Source organism: Amphiura filiformis, chromosome 1 (genome assembly GCF_039555335.1).
Source record: "Amphiura filiformis chromosome 1, Afil_fr2py, whole genome shotgun sequence".
Lineage (NCBI taxonomy): Eukaryota > Metazoa > Echinodermata > Ophiuroidea > Amphilepidida > Amphiuridae > Amphiura > Amphiura filiformis.
The window spans coordinates 53,875,130-53,889,196 of NC_092628.1; the positions used below are offsets into that span (position 1 = coordinate 53,875,130).

The 14,067-nt window shown below is 37.2% G+C and overlaps 1 protein-coding gene across 1 annotated transcript in view; it reads right to left on the reverse strand.

Annotated features, from left to right (window-relative positions):
• The window catches only part of LOC140148829 (uncharacterized), a 40,469-nt gene that overhangs the window by 23,702 nt on the left and 2,700 nt on the right, over positions 1-14,067 (reverse strand). The window contains exons 3-6 of the mRNA XM_072170907.1: positions 12,408-12,635; positions 11,507-11,692; positions 9,501-9,779; positions 8,211-8,345 (exon numbers count right to left, since the gene is read on the reverse strand). Of these exons, the coding sequence (XP_072027008.1) occupies positions 8,211-8,345; positions 9,501-9,779; positions 11,507-11,692; positions 12,408-12,635 (828 nt within the window). The remainder of the gene's footprint in view (positions 1-8,210; positions 8,346-9,500; positions 9,780-11,506; positions 11,693-12,407; positions 12,636-14,067) is intronic.

Sequence of the window (14,067 nt, forward strand, 5' to 3'; positions counted from 1 at the left end):
AGTGCTATTATGTCTTTAGTTTCTATAACAATAATCATGATAATTATTATTTTCGTTATTCATTCCTTTCTTTTTCTTACTCTGCACTTACTCTTTCTTATGCCTACACCTTTGGGGCCTATCACTCCCTCGATCTCTTTCTCCCTCTCTCTCCTACTCCTCCCCTCTTCCTTTCTTTTTCTTTTTGTCTTCGTCCCCCTCCTCTCTAATCTCGATAGCCCATCCGCTTCTCCTCTTTTCACCCCTCGACCCCTCCTTCACTCCCTCACTTACCCCGACTTTTACAGAGGGGGGTAAGGGTACGTTACACCGGGCCCGTAACAGCAAAGAAAACGGACCTCAGGGGTCCGTAAAAAGTAAAGAAGAGATACCTTGTAATTAAGGAATCTTTTCTTTGTTTTACTAGATATACAGTAAGCCAACAAATTAAGGTACCAGTTATGTTCACCCATTGTGTATCCTAAACAAAGACAGATGTCATAATTGGAACCAGCGGCCAATAGCTGCATCTTTTAGCTCGAATTTAAGACCTCGTTTGTTGAAATTGTTCAAGAAATAAAGATATGACGATCTAAAAACCCACGGAAGATGCCAATGTAAAAGTTGCAGTTTGTTCTATTGCGTGCCCTATTAGACTAGGAACCCAGACGATTTATTCAGCTCAGAAGAGACAAAAGGTTTGATGACATGGTTATGTTAGTATAGGCCCAAGATTGAATATTCCATATTGCTGCCGGGTCACAGCCTGTACGGGCAGCCTGGGGGGTCACAAAATAGGGGGCCAAAAGATGCATTTATTCAGCTCAAGAGAGACATGGACAAAACTTGTTGGATATCACTCCCAGGAGGATACTTATCATGCCTATAGCAATGACAGCAATTTTGGCCTGTACGGGGCCCAGACAGTAGCCCCAAAGGATGAATCTTTTTGAATTTGAACTATTACCCATTGGGGATTACTAAAATACAAAGGACAGCAGCTTTTTCCTGTACGGTGGCCCATACAGTACCCTCAAGGGGCCCGATATCCGATAACTTGTTATTCAGCTGAAGAGACACGTGGGTGGATCTTTTTGAATTGGATTTTTTGCACATGGGGGCCAACAAAATACCAATGACAGCAACCTTTTCCGGTACATGGGCCCAGACAATAGCCTTACAGGGCCCAATATCCCATAACTTGTTATTCAACTGAAGAGACATAGACACGTGAGTGGATCTTTTTGAATTGGAATTATTGAGGTCATTGAGGTCTGAACAATACCAATGACAGTAACTTTTTCCTGTACGGGGGCCCAGACAGTTGCCTTAAAGGCCCGATGCCACAAAAAAGATTTATTCAGCTGAAGAGACACATGGATGAATCTTTTTGCATTAGAACTATTACCCATTAGGGTTTACACACTTTTTCCTGTACATGGACCCAGACAGTAGCCTGAAATGGCCCGATGTCCCATAACTGGTTATTCAGCTGAAGAAACTCATGGATGAATCTTTTTGTAATGGAAGTATTACCCATTTGGGTTTGTAAAAATACCAATGCCCGCAACTTCTTCCTGTGCGGGAGCTCAGACAGTAGCCTTAAAGGGCCTGATGTCCCATAACTGGTTTATTCAGCTGAAGAAACACATGGATGAATCTTTTTGCAATGGAACTATTACTCATTGGGGTTTGTAAAAATACCAATACCAGCAACTAATTTCCTGTACGGGAGCCCAGACAGTAGCCTCAAAGAGCCCGATAGCTCATAAATTCTAACACCCTGTCTGTCAGAGTCCATCAGAGTTGATATACCAGTGCTGCAGAATGGGCGTCAAGTGTAAACTACTCGAGAAAGAGGAATCCAACCAAGATGAATATTCTGTTTGGTACCACCAAACTGGGTAAGAAGGAGGAGCTGGAGATCCTGGGAGTCAAAGTCGACAGCAAGCTTACCTGGACAAAGCACATTTCTAACGTCTCACACAGAGCAGGACAGAAAATTGGGCGCTCTGAGGAGAGTTGCAAATAAACTTGATGTCAGAGGCAGAGCAACTGTTTACAAGGCTAAAGTTTGCAGTGTGATGGAATACGCCTCACTGTCTAAGATGAGTGCCAGCACACCCACTCTAGGATTATTAGACTCTATCCAGAGGAAGGACCTTCGGATCAGAAGCGTTAGCGAAGAGGAAGCAAGTACAGAGCTGAACATTACATCTCTCCATCACATCAAAAACGTCAAGTGCCTGCAACAACAGTCCTTTATATAATGCACACCAGCTTGTTCCCACCAGATCTGAAGGCACAGCTACTAAAGTCATTTGTAGTCAGAAGGGCTACCCGCTCAAGCCTGTCCATACCTTACTATGCTCTCACAGTACCAGTTTCTAGAACCATACCTACTGGCAGGACCTTCATCCACACTTCAGTTCACGTTTGGAATAGCCTACCAGATGGGGTAGTCGGAGACATATCTGAGAACGGAGCACCATCCTTCAAGCGTGCATAAGGATCTTATTTCACATGTCTGATGCTTTACCCTTAACTCTTGTTGTTCATAAGCTACCGTGAACCACTGATTGGCAAATGTGGTTTTCTTTTATATAGTGCCTATATAATCGAGTGCCTTGAAATGTGTCACTCCTCATGGGCTATTGTTCACTTTAGTGTTTATAAACCATTAAAAATATTTTTCAGCCAAAGAGAGACACAGATCTTTTTGAATTGCAACTATTGCATATTGGGGTTTACAAAAATACCATGACAGCAACTTTTTCCTATACGGGGGCCCAGACAGTAGCCTCAAAGGGCCCGATGTCCCATAACTTGTCAATATGCAATAGTTCCAATTCAAAAAGATCCATCCATGTGTCTATTTGGCTGAATAATCAGTTTGGGATATCAAACCCTTTGAGGCTACTGTCTGGGCCCCCGTACAGGAAAAAGGTTGCTATCCTTGGTATTTTTGTAGACCCCAATGTACAATACTTGCAATTCAACACGATCCATCCATGTGTCTCTTCAGCTGAATAACCATTAAAGGGACATAGGGCCCATTGAGGCTACCGTCTGGACCCCCGTACAGGAAAAAGTTGGTGTCGTTGGTATTTTTGTATACCCAATGGGTAATAGTTACAATTAAAAAAAGATTCATCCATGTGTCTCTTCAGCTGAATGGGTAGTTCATTGGTAGATCACCAGCACGGTCATCTTCGGAGTCTAATTTCACCCTTCTCAAGATGAGCACTCCTAGTGTAGTTCTCTCTTGGAAGATGACAAAATTGGAAAAATCAGTTATGGGACATTGGGCCCTTTGAGGCTACTGTCTGGGCCCCCGTACAGGAAAAATTTGCTGTCATTGGTATTTTGTGCACCCCAATGTGTAATAGTTCCAATGCAAAAATATTTATGCATGTCTTCCTTCAGCTGAATAACCAGTTATATAGGGCATCGGGCTCCTTGAGGCTACTGTCTGGGCCCCTGAACAGGAAAAAGTTGCTGTCATTGTATTTTGCACCACAATGTGTAATAGTTCCAATGCAAAAAAGATTCATCCATGTCTACCTTCAGCTGAATAACCTGTTATGGGGCCCTTTGAGGCTACTGTCTGGGCCCCCCAAAAAGTTGCTGTCATTGGTATTTTTGTAAACCCCATTGGGTAATAAATCCAATGCAAAAAGATTCATCCATGTCTCTGTTCAGCTGAATAAATCAGCTACGGGCCATTGGGCCCTTTGAGGCTACTGTCTGGGCCCCGTACAGGATAAAGTTGCTGTCATTGGTATTTTTGTGCACCCCAATGTGTAGTAGTTCCAATGCAAAAAGATTCGTCCTTGTCTCTCTTCTGCTGAATAACACCATATGGGCGGGCTCCCCGTACAGGCCAAAATGGCTGTCATTGCTATAGGCATGAAAAGTATCCTCCTGGGAGTGATATCCAACAAGTTTTGTCCATGTCTCTCTTGAGCTGAGTAAATGCATTTTGGCCCCCTATTTTGTGACCCCCAGGCTGCCCGTACAGGCTGTGACCCGGCAGCAATATGGAATATCGAATCTTGGGCCTATACTAACATAACCAGGCCATCAAACCTTTTGTCTCTTCTGAGCTGAATAAATTTTTATTTTTTTGAAATTCGTCTCTTTTTTCGAAATATTGAAAATAATATGTGAAAAAAGCAATTTTGTCACTCTATTAAGCTAAAAATTGCACAGAATGGTGTATATTTTTGTGTAAAACAAATATTTTGAAAAAATTAGAAAACCTTCCCCCCTAGACTATGATGTACTCTAAACGATAGTGCAAAAAGTTTACCTTTTGCTGGCATATTTTTCGAGTTCTCTTGTCACAAAAATCGTGCAATATTGTCAAAAGTGAACTCTGAGAAATCGACGTTTTAGTGAAAAAATGTCAAAATTATGCACAAAACGCCTTATATTTTAAAACGGTAAGACTTTCACGCTTGTAAAAGCTGTATCTGGTGCATGATCTAAATATGCATCTTTTGCACCAATAAATCTATAATGTCTGCTTTCAATGCGTCAAAATTCAAAATAATTATAAAATCTAAGTGGCATTTTGACTGCAAATTTTTGTTTTGTTTACATCACATTTGCTGGCGTGAACAACAAACCGAATGCGCCTAGACTGCGTTGGACATACCCGCAGAGCTGCGCCGCGTCACGCTAAGCGAATCGCGCGCGTAATCAAAATATTTCGCATTCGCGCATTTCTGACTCATTATTTCCCGCCAATTTACTAAGCTGTCTTGAACCATGTGACTTTTTAGAGTTGAAAAGAGTGAAACAAATCAAGCAAAAATACAAGTAAATATTAGCAAGTTGTATTTAATCAGTTTCAAGTGAAAGAATGCATTTTAGTGTTGATAAATATCAAGAAATCTCAAATTCGGGCGTGAACGAATGTGTCTTCCATTACTCTGGCCTTAACCCTTCATCTTTTTAACCAAATATCCTCTAGAATCGTGCTATTATGTCAAACTTTTCCTCTAGTCGTAAGGAACAAAAATGTCAAAATTGTCAGCGTTCGTGTATATGTACGATCATTGGTTAATGAAATATGTAATAAATAGAAAAATGAATAAATAAATAAATAAATAAATAAATAAATAAATAAATAAATAAATAAATAAATAAATAAATAAATAAATAAATAAATAAATAAATAACGCTTATATGCTACTGTTATCCTAAGCTTTTTAAAACGTTTTATTTAAAAGGCGCCCCATGAACGGGTGCCAAATCGCACCCCCCCATCCATTTCACCCTCACCAGGACTCATAGTTATTGCACAGCCGCTCGACGGGCCTAAACTCTTGTAATAGGCCTACACATCTAAAATGCAGCAAGTTCAAATTCAAATTTAGAAAGGCTGCATCAGTCACACCACTTCATTAATATTACTACTGGTTCCCGCGCGGTTGTGTATAACAAGCATAGCATACAAGCTTGAAGCTTATAACGCGCCCGCTATACGACCTGAGAGCAATTCGGTTGTTTGCGTTTCAATTTATCAAGTTATTGCGTCATTTGTGAAATCCACAAGATCAAATAGAACGATGAGTAATGATTATTTACTTGTTTTTAAAAACAAACTCCTTATGCCACTAATAAACTACTATAGATTGAATGATATTTATTATCACACGAGAAAATAAAAACAAACGAATATGACGCTTCACGTGCTGTAGGTCAGGTCAGTGACAACGGTTTTAATCGCTAAATCACTGGCTGGATATCGTATTAACTTCAAGTGATACACTACCGTTGTATTATTGACACCAATTCCTAATTTCGACATTACTATTGCGAAAGGTCATTCCATTTATCCAATTAGTAGACTTTCTGTAAGAAAACCCAAATCACTGGTGCCGGATGGGAAATACTACTCGCATTGTACAGGCAAAGTTCGCAAATTCAGCGGCCATCGTTATTTGCCAGCCTTAATTAACACAATCAAGGGATCGAATATGAATTATTCATAACCGATCAATAACTGGCCCCATTTTCTAGCTAGGAAACCATCGGGATTCGTCATTCGGTTTGCGTGCTTCATAGAACAACTGTGAATATAGTGTCACCACCTTGGAATAAGTCGGAAATTGGTAGTTTCGAGACCTTATGGGTGCTGAGTTCATGTTCTTTGTTTGACATGCACCTGTCCAAGTCTTTGTCTTTGTGAATGGGGTATTCTCCATATTCCTATTGGGTTGCCTACACAGGTACATTCTCGCCAAGGTACTTGGCTAGTGTAGTAGCATTGGATTACCAGCTAGTACCAGTGTAGTATCAGTGCAATATCACTGTTTGTGGGTCCTATGCAGTAGCAGCATTGGTACTGTTTAGGTACTCTGTGTGTACCAGTCAGGTACCTTGGCAACGGTGTACTTGTGTATGTGGCCATAATATAATACATGTATGAATCTTTAAATGATTGTTCTTTGTCAACTGGGGCATTTACAAGGATACACTACTGGTTTGTATAGGTGCGAGACAAACAAAGAACATCAACTCAGCAGCCATGGGGTCTTGAGACTACCAACTTGCGACCTTACGCTCATTTTGTGGGAGCAGGTCATAAATCGTCGGTTGTATCACATACTGACGTATTTGCAAAGTACGCATTTCGAGAAAATAGAACTTGAAAATCTAGCGATTTTCATTTGCTGCATAATCTTGATTAAAATATTATTGTCGATTAAAACCAGGTTAACAGTAATGTAAATATACCATATTTTCAATATAATACACTTATCACTATCAGAGTATAACATATTCTGCAAAAAAATCAATATAAATAAAATACGTCACTATGTGAAAAGGACTAATGTCAATTTCGCTGTTCAAATGACAAATACGTCGCGCAAATACGTCAGTATGTGAAACAGTTGCGCAAATACGTCAGTATGTGATAAGGACAAAACAGCAATTTTTCCGTGCAATTCTCGCTATTCGCAATAAGGGCGCCGCCAGCGGTTTGCGATGTAATCGTGATGTATCATGGGAAAATCGTGATGTATCATGGGAAAAGGTCGACATCAAGTCCGCGCAATACGAATATTACCATGCTATTACATAGGAACACGTGACAATATTTTTAGTTTGTCAATATAACGGTATTACACGCAAATCGATAGAGAAAAATTAATTGTGCACATTTCAAATCACATTATTAAGTATTATTGAGTATCGATTTGCGTGTAACACCTTTATTTTGACAAACTAAAAAAATATTGTCACGTGTTCCTATGTAATAGCATGGTAATATTCGTATTGCGCGGACTTGGATGTCGACCTTTTCCCATGATACATCACGATTACATCGCAAACCACTGGCGGCGCCCTTATTGCGAATAGCGAGAATTAATGACAGAGTCGCGCAAATACGGAGCGCAAATACGTCAAATTGCAGATATGATATACTGGGCTTGAGCAGTATAGGTGATCGGCAAATACGTCGTTATATATATGATGCAGACATTTCAAGGTTTTGTAAATACGACATAATTAAATTAATTAATATCTTACTAATTAAAGACACTTTGAGGCATGGTTTTTGGTGAATATATAGAGTAGAACATAACAAACTAATATACCAATTTTCTCAAAAATGTTAAAAATGTCGAATACGTCAGTATAGACGAATCCAAGTAGCCAAGTCATGACCAGGATTTGGTCGGACATCTTTGGGTAGCCGCTAGCACCAACCTGGTGTTTTGAGCGTCCGATTGTGCAAATAAAAGCCGCCTAACACCTAGAGAAGATGCAAGGACGAGGAGGGTCAATAGAATAATAGCTAATAATATATATAATGGAGATAATTCCGCAGGTAATCCCGTCGCATCTATTCATATACATAGTCCTTTTGTTCGCAAGTACATCAATGCATAGATACCGCGTATAGTTAATCCGATTATTATGTCACTTCAACAACGAATAGACCATGCTGTGTGTTTTGTCGAAGGGAACTGTATTGTGTTATTCTTTTGTCTACCTGTGTTTTCGCGGAAGGTGTAAAACGGGTGATGGAATGCAGTTTAAAATTTCCGCCAAGGCCGAATCATTTCACATTTTGAGTGCATTGTAGCCGACGGCTACCCAACTAAAGGCTGCTAGTCAGGTGTAGGAATGCGTGTATTTGGATTCGTCTATATGATACGGCCGACGAAATGTGAGCTATAACAATTTGCCACTATTAGTTAATATCAGGTTACCTGTGACACTGCATGTTGGAATTCCAGTAAATCCGCTGTTACGATTGTTGTCTGTGGCACGACTTGCTATAGCACTGGGATACGTTTGAGAAGTTGAAGATTGGTCCTCTTGTATTTCCGGTAAGTTAATTGGATCTGAAACAAGCGAATATCGAATTTTAATTAAAATTTTATCATATCTATCAAGTCCTTAGAATAAAAACATATTTAATTTGAAATGATGCACTTTTCAGTTTTACATGGTTAACATGGTTAAGTAAATGAAATATAGGCAATGAAAACCTATGCGTTTAAATTTTGATTTGTTACAGTTTATAATAAAAAGTTCTTGCATTATTGCTTTGAGAAAACCTTTCTGGAAAATACTAAAAGCAAAAATATTATATTTGTTTAAGGGATGGGGTATGAACGTTTGGACAGTATTTTTTGTGGGAGATGAGAGCACCCCAGAGATATCGAATCGCATTCTGAATACGAAGATTTTTTGAAATTTGCAATGTATATACATTTTATGGTAAATAATCAAAAAATTGATATTTTTGATATTTAACAGTCCTCGAAGAAAATTTTATAAATCTGATGATATGTATTTAAAGTGTATGTAGGTGGGATGAAAAGCCAACGATCAATTGAAATTTTTGACCTTTCGTATTGAAGATTTGATTTTTTCCCCAAAACAAAAAAAAAAAAAATAGGTCTTTTTGGCAAAAAAAAATGTATATTGACCTATCGTATTGGAGATTTGATTTTTTTCCCAAAAACACAAACAAAATTTAGGTCTTTTTGGCAAAAAAATATATATCTTCAATATGAAAGGTCGAAATTTTCAATTGATCGTCGGCTTTTCCTCCCAGCTACATACCCTTTAAGTATATCATTATATTTTTAAAGTTTACTTCGAGGACTGTTATATGTCAAAAATGTTAAAAAATATCAAATTTTAATAATTTGTCATAAAATTTGTGTTGTATCGCGAATTTCAAAAAATGTAAATTATTTGATATCAGAAGGACTTTCTTCGTATTAAGAATGCAGTTCGATATGTCTGATGTGCTCTCATATCCCACAAAAATACTGTCAAAACGCTCATTCCACATTCTTTAATCAGTTGTTTTGAGAGGAAAAAAGTGAAACGTTTATCAGTTCATTTAGGTTATGACATTTTAACCTGCATGCCAGTAGATGCTGACTAAACGATTGCTTTCTTCTACTAATCAAGACTGCCTTTAGGTTATCATGTACGACGTACTCAGTGAACAAGTTATTCACTCAAAAGTAATTTGCTCTTACCAACATTACAAAGAGTAAAATCTCCAGCAACATCATCATCGACTACAGCAAATATATGTCTAACTGTGATAGGAGTCGAAGTGTCTTGGACAATGACTGGTGAGTCTGGTGCGTTTGAAAACCTCAGAGTAAATTTTCCGTTGGATTGATCAAATGTAATCGATATAGTTTCTGAATCATCACCGGTAGGAGCATTTGGTACGACTGTTAAATCTTCTTGATACGTGCCAGCAACTCGATTAACTTCAAATTGATAAACATCCACAGGATGGCGTATCCCTAAATTAATGAAATTAGGTACGCGTCAATAATTTTACAATGTAGACACAATTTGTACTTTGATAGAGTAATGGAACACTGTAGTGGAAGAAAAACTCAAGCAGGGATGCAAATTGTGCGGGAGCGGGGAGCACCGCTCCTAGGAAATGAGAGTCAAATTTGAGGAAATAATGCCATAAGAAGTGAAAAGAAAGAGAGGAAAAAGGAGGGAGAGAGAATAAAAGAAAAGATAAGATAAGAGGAAGAGGGAAAAGAGGAAAGAAAAGAAGAAGAGTGAGGTACAAGATAATAGGGGGTGGCTGTGAGGAAGTGAAGCTACTGAATGGAAGAGAGGAAACACTGGTTGTGCAAAATTTGGAAGAATTCACATTATTGTTCAAGAAATAAGAGCAAAAAAGAGGAAGGTGTTGGTGTTAGAATATGAAAATTTACAATTCATCACCATAGGAGGTATCCCATGTTATTTAACAGGAAAAAAAGAAGTTGGATGAAGACAGGTGCAAACAGGGCTCATATCTGAGGAAATTTAGAGAGGCGACAATCATACCTGAGGAAATTTATAGAGAGGCAGCAATGAGGATTTTCTGGGAACAAAAGTCATGAAAGAATTCAGTGTACTTAGTATCAATACTAATGCCACTGAGAAGAGGACAAACTGGAAAATATTGAGGAAATTTAAAAAGTAGAACCATATAAAGCACTAAACAAGTTGTGCTCCTCTGACATAAAATGATAGAGGAAAGGGGTTAAAGGAAAATAAAAGGGGAAAGGAGCCTCTGTTCGACCAAAATGACCCCAAACTAGTGGAAAATACCAAATTTTTGCGCGCTACGCGCACACATTGTCTTCATAAAGCCTTTTTGGAAGCTCAAAGACCTAACATACAGTCGCTCTAAAAGTTCACGGTATGTTAACATTCTCATCTTTTGAAGTGCAGAATAAAGCTATTTTATGCATGGTATGATTGAGGAAATCTTGAGCCTAAAAACCTTGCTCCTGAGGAAGAAATCACAATTTGCACCCCTGGACTCAAGTGCCAAAATAACCAGTTTTGGGTAAATTGAGTGTAAAGTTTGGAAATTGATCTACAGGTCACAACGTTTATTATTTTGGACTAAAACCTGGTGGAGTAATATCATACCAATATTCTTCTTTTTACAGCTGTAAATTAATACTTTGTCACTTACTGATTTTCTACATTCGATAATGAAGACCTTGCACTTGAGTCCTAGCTTCTTCCACTACAACAATGGGTCAGATTGAAACAAATGTATTTGTTCTCAAAATTGAATGGCAACGTCAGTTAATACATGTTTTGGTTGTATGCGAATATTGAGACGCACAATTTGATGTATCATTTACATAAATCGGGTCTTGCTGAGAATTTGATCTCGTTTGACTTTTGGTTAACAAAATTTTGTAGATATAACAAAACATATATTTTTGTTCAGTGCATTACTCTTTTATAAATGCAAATTTGGTGTGTTTTAAAAAAGTTGTCATAATCCTTCTGGAGTGACATTTAAAAAATTGTCACTCCAGAAGGATTATGACAACTATTTATCTTTCATTTTTAAATAGTAGAATATAAACAGTCTTTTAAACCAGTCTAAAATCATATCCAGTCTGTAAAACCAGTTTAGAATCAGTCCTTTTAGACTGAATTTCACACAAAAATGAGAATTTAAAAAAATTAAAACCAATAATAACAAGACAAGCAAACTTACTAAATTGGTAAACGTCGTAGATATCGTTGCCATTAAAAACAAAATCAAGCGTGCTACTGAAGAAAAGTGTAAGTGTGCTAGTAATTCCAAGAGTATTCTTAAACACAATTGGTTTTCCATCAACTGGATTCCATGGAGAGACATAGAATGGTACTGTAGATCCGGTTATTGGTATTGCTGTGCAAACTACAAATATTAAAGACCGTTACAGTTGTTATTATTATTATTATTATTATTATTATTATTATTATTATTATTATTATTATTATTAGTGTTATTATTATTATTATTATTATTATTATTATTATTATTATTATTATTATAATTATTAGTGTTAGTGCTAGTGTTAGTGTTAGTATTATTATTATTATTATTATTATTATTATTATTATTATTATTATTATTATTATTATTATTATTATTGTTATTATTATATTTACTAGAATGAACTAATGGGGGATAAAGCGGTCATAACCTAAAAGAGGAAATTTTCGTATATGGGAAAATAAGGTCCTCTATACGTTTGATGCCTAAATTCTAACGACATAACGCCCTCTAATTATTCCGATTTAGTGTTTTTTTAATATAGGGGGTATACACCCCACCCTCGTAACAGTCATAGAGTGATCCAAATGTAGACTTTCGAGAGAAAATTAATATTATTTGTTTTTTGGTTTTTTATTATTCCAAAATGACAAAATTGATCAAAATTAGGCCATAAAGGCTTATTCTTATGAAATTCGATACGGGGTAATATATATTATTCATTTTTAAAAGTTCTAAAAGATCAAAAGATCAAACATTGTAAAAAAAAATCATCATCATCATTATTATTAGTGTTATTATTATTATTATTATTAGTGTATCTGAGGAAAATAATGTCGAAATTCCAATTACTCACAGTCATTTTCGGCAATAGTTATTTCAGTAGACATTTGAGAACCGGGTATTCCATCAGAAGCGTCCACTATAGTGATCTTGAATTTTTCTTTAAACTCTCCGATGTCGTCATTTTTAATCGCAAAGTCGAGACACTTCTCTTTCTTATTTGGTTCAAATTCAAAGGAGAATCTATTCAAAGCGTCAAAATCTTGACCAGCCACTGCTGTATCGTCCTGTGTAGTTAAAACTATAGAACACAAAGAAATGTAATAAGCATTACTCTATTATAGTAGTGGTGGGTTATAGAATGATGATGCTTCAAATTCCTTAGGGAACCAGCTTATTTGATGCAGTATGATCTCCTGAGCATTTTGACACCTTTTTCATCCAAGTCGGGCAAAAACAAGTATTTGGACAACGGGGTCTGTTGGGGGGTCTTAAAATCAATATTTTCATCAATAATCATTATTATATGCCTGATTCTGTGAAAGTTGGTATTGATTTGTATGTAATGGATGTTTAGAATTCCATTTTTTTGAAAGTTGCATAAAAATTGTAGTTGTCGTTTTCTTAAAATGGCCATTTTACGTCCAAATAAGGATATGAGGGCGCTTTGCATTTAACTTGCAAACCAGGCGGTGATGGAAGCGATATCGCCAATTTTGAGGTCGCCATTGGATTAACACATAATCATGAAATCTTCACAAACAATTCTAAATTTGTTATGTGGTGTCAAAGCAAAATTATCTTACTCTAAAACCGTCGGGGTTCTGCAAAGTACCCCACTGCAAGTATGTTAATTTTCCATTTGTAATTGCTAACCGTGTATTTTGAATGGGGCTGTCAGCCCTGTATCTTCGCCAGCCTCGTACGTCACGGTCGCGCTTCCTATGCCGCCTGTTGCAAACGATCTTTAAAACGGAAATTTCAATGGTGTATCTATTAAAATAATTATAGGTAATACCTGCTCAAGAAATTTGAGCGATTTACATTGTACGGTTTGATTTTGGCAGCCATTTGAATATTTCATAGAACGTTGCCATTCAACTGTACAGGGGTCAACGCACTTTAAAATGTGTACGTTTCAATGGAAGGCTTCCTGAGAATACGAAAAATGGTGCCACGGTCAAACGAAAAGAAATATAATGCCCAAATTTCTTGAGGATGTGCCACATGTGACTATCTTCATACTGACATCATTAAAATTTTATGTGTAAAGAACGTGTGCCAGGTCTGCGTGTGCATGTTTTATGCAAAGCGCCCTCACATCCTTATTTGAACGTAAAACAGCCATTTTAAGAAAACGACAACTCCAATTTTTATGCAACTTTCAAAAATGGAATTCTAGACATCAATTACCTGCAAACCAACACCAACTTTAACAAAATTAGGCATAAAATAATGATTATTGATGAAAATATTGATTTTAACACCCCCAACAGACCCCCCCCCCCCATGTCCAAATGGGGTGGCACCTTCTCATTATTTGGCCGATTTGGATGAAAAAGGTGTCAAATTTATTCAGGAGAACATGCCGCATCAAATAAGCTGGTTCCCTAAGAAATTTGAAACATCACCCTTTTTAAAAAGCTGTTTAACCTACCCCTAATTATAGGTTCGAAGGAGCAGGTCATAAAGGCTAATGGCGTTTTCGACAATTTTAGTTGGATTTTCCAAAT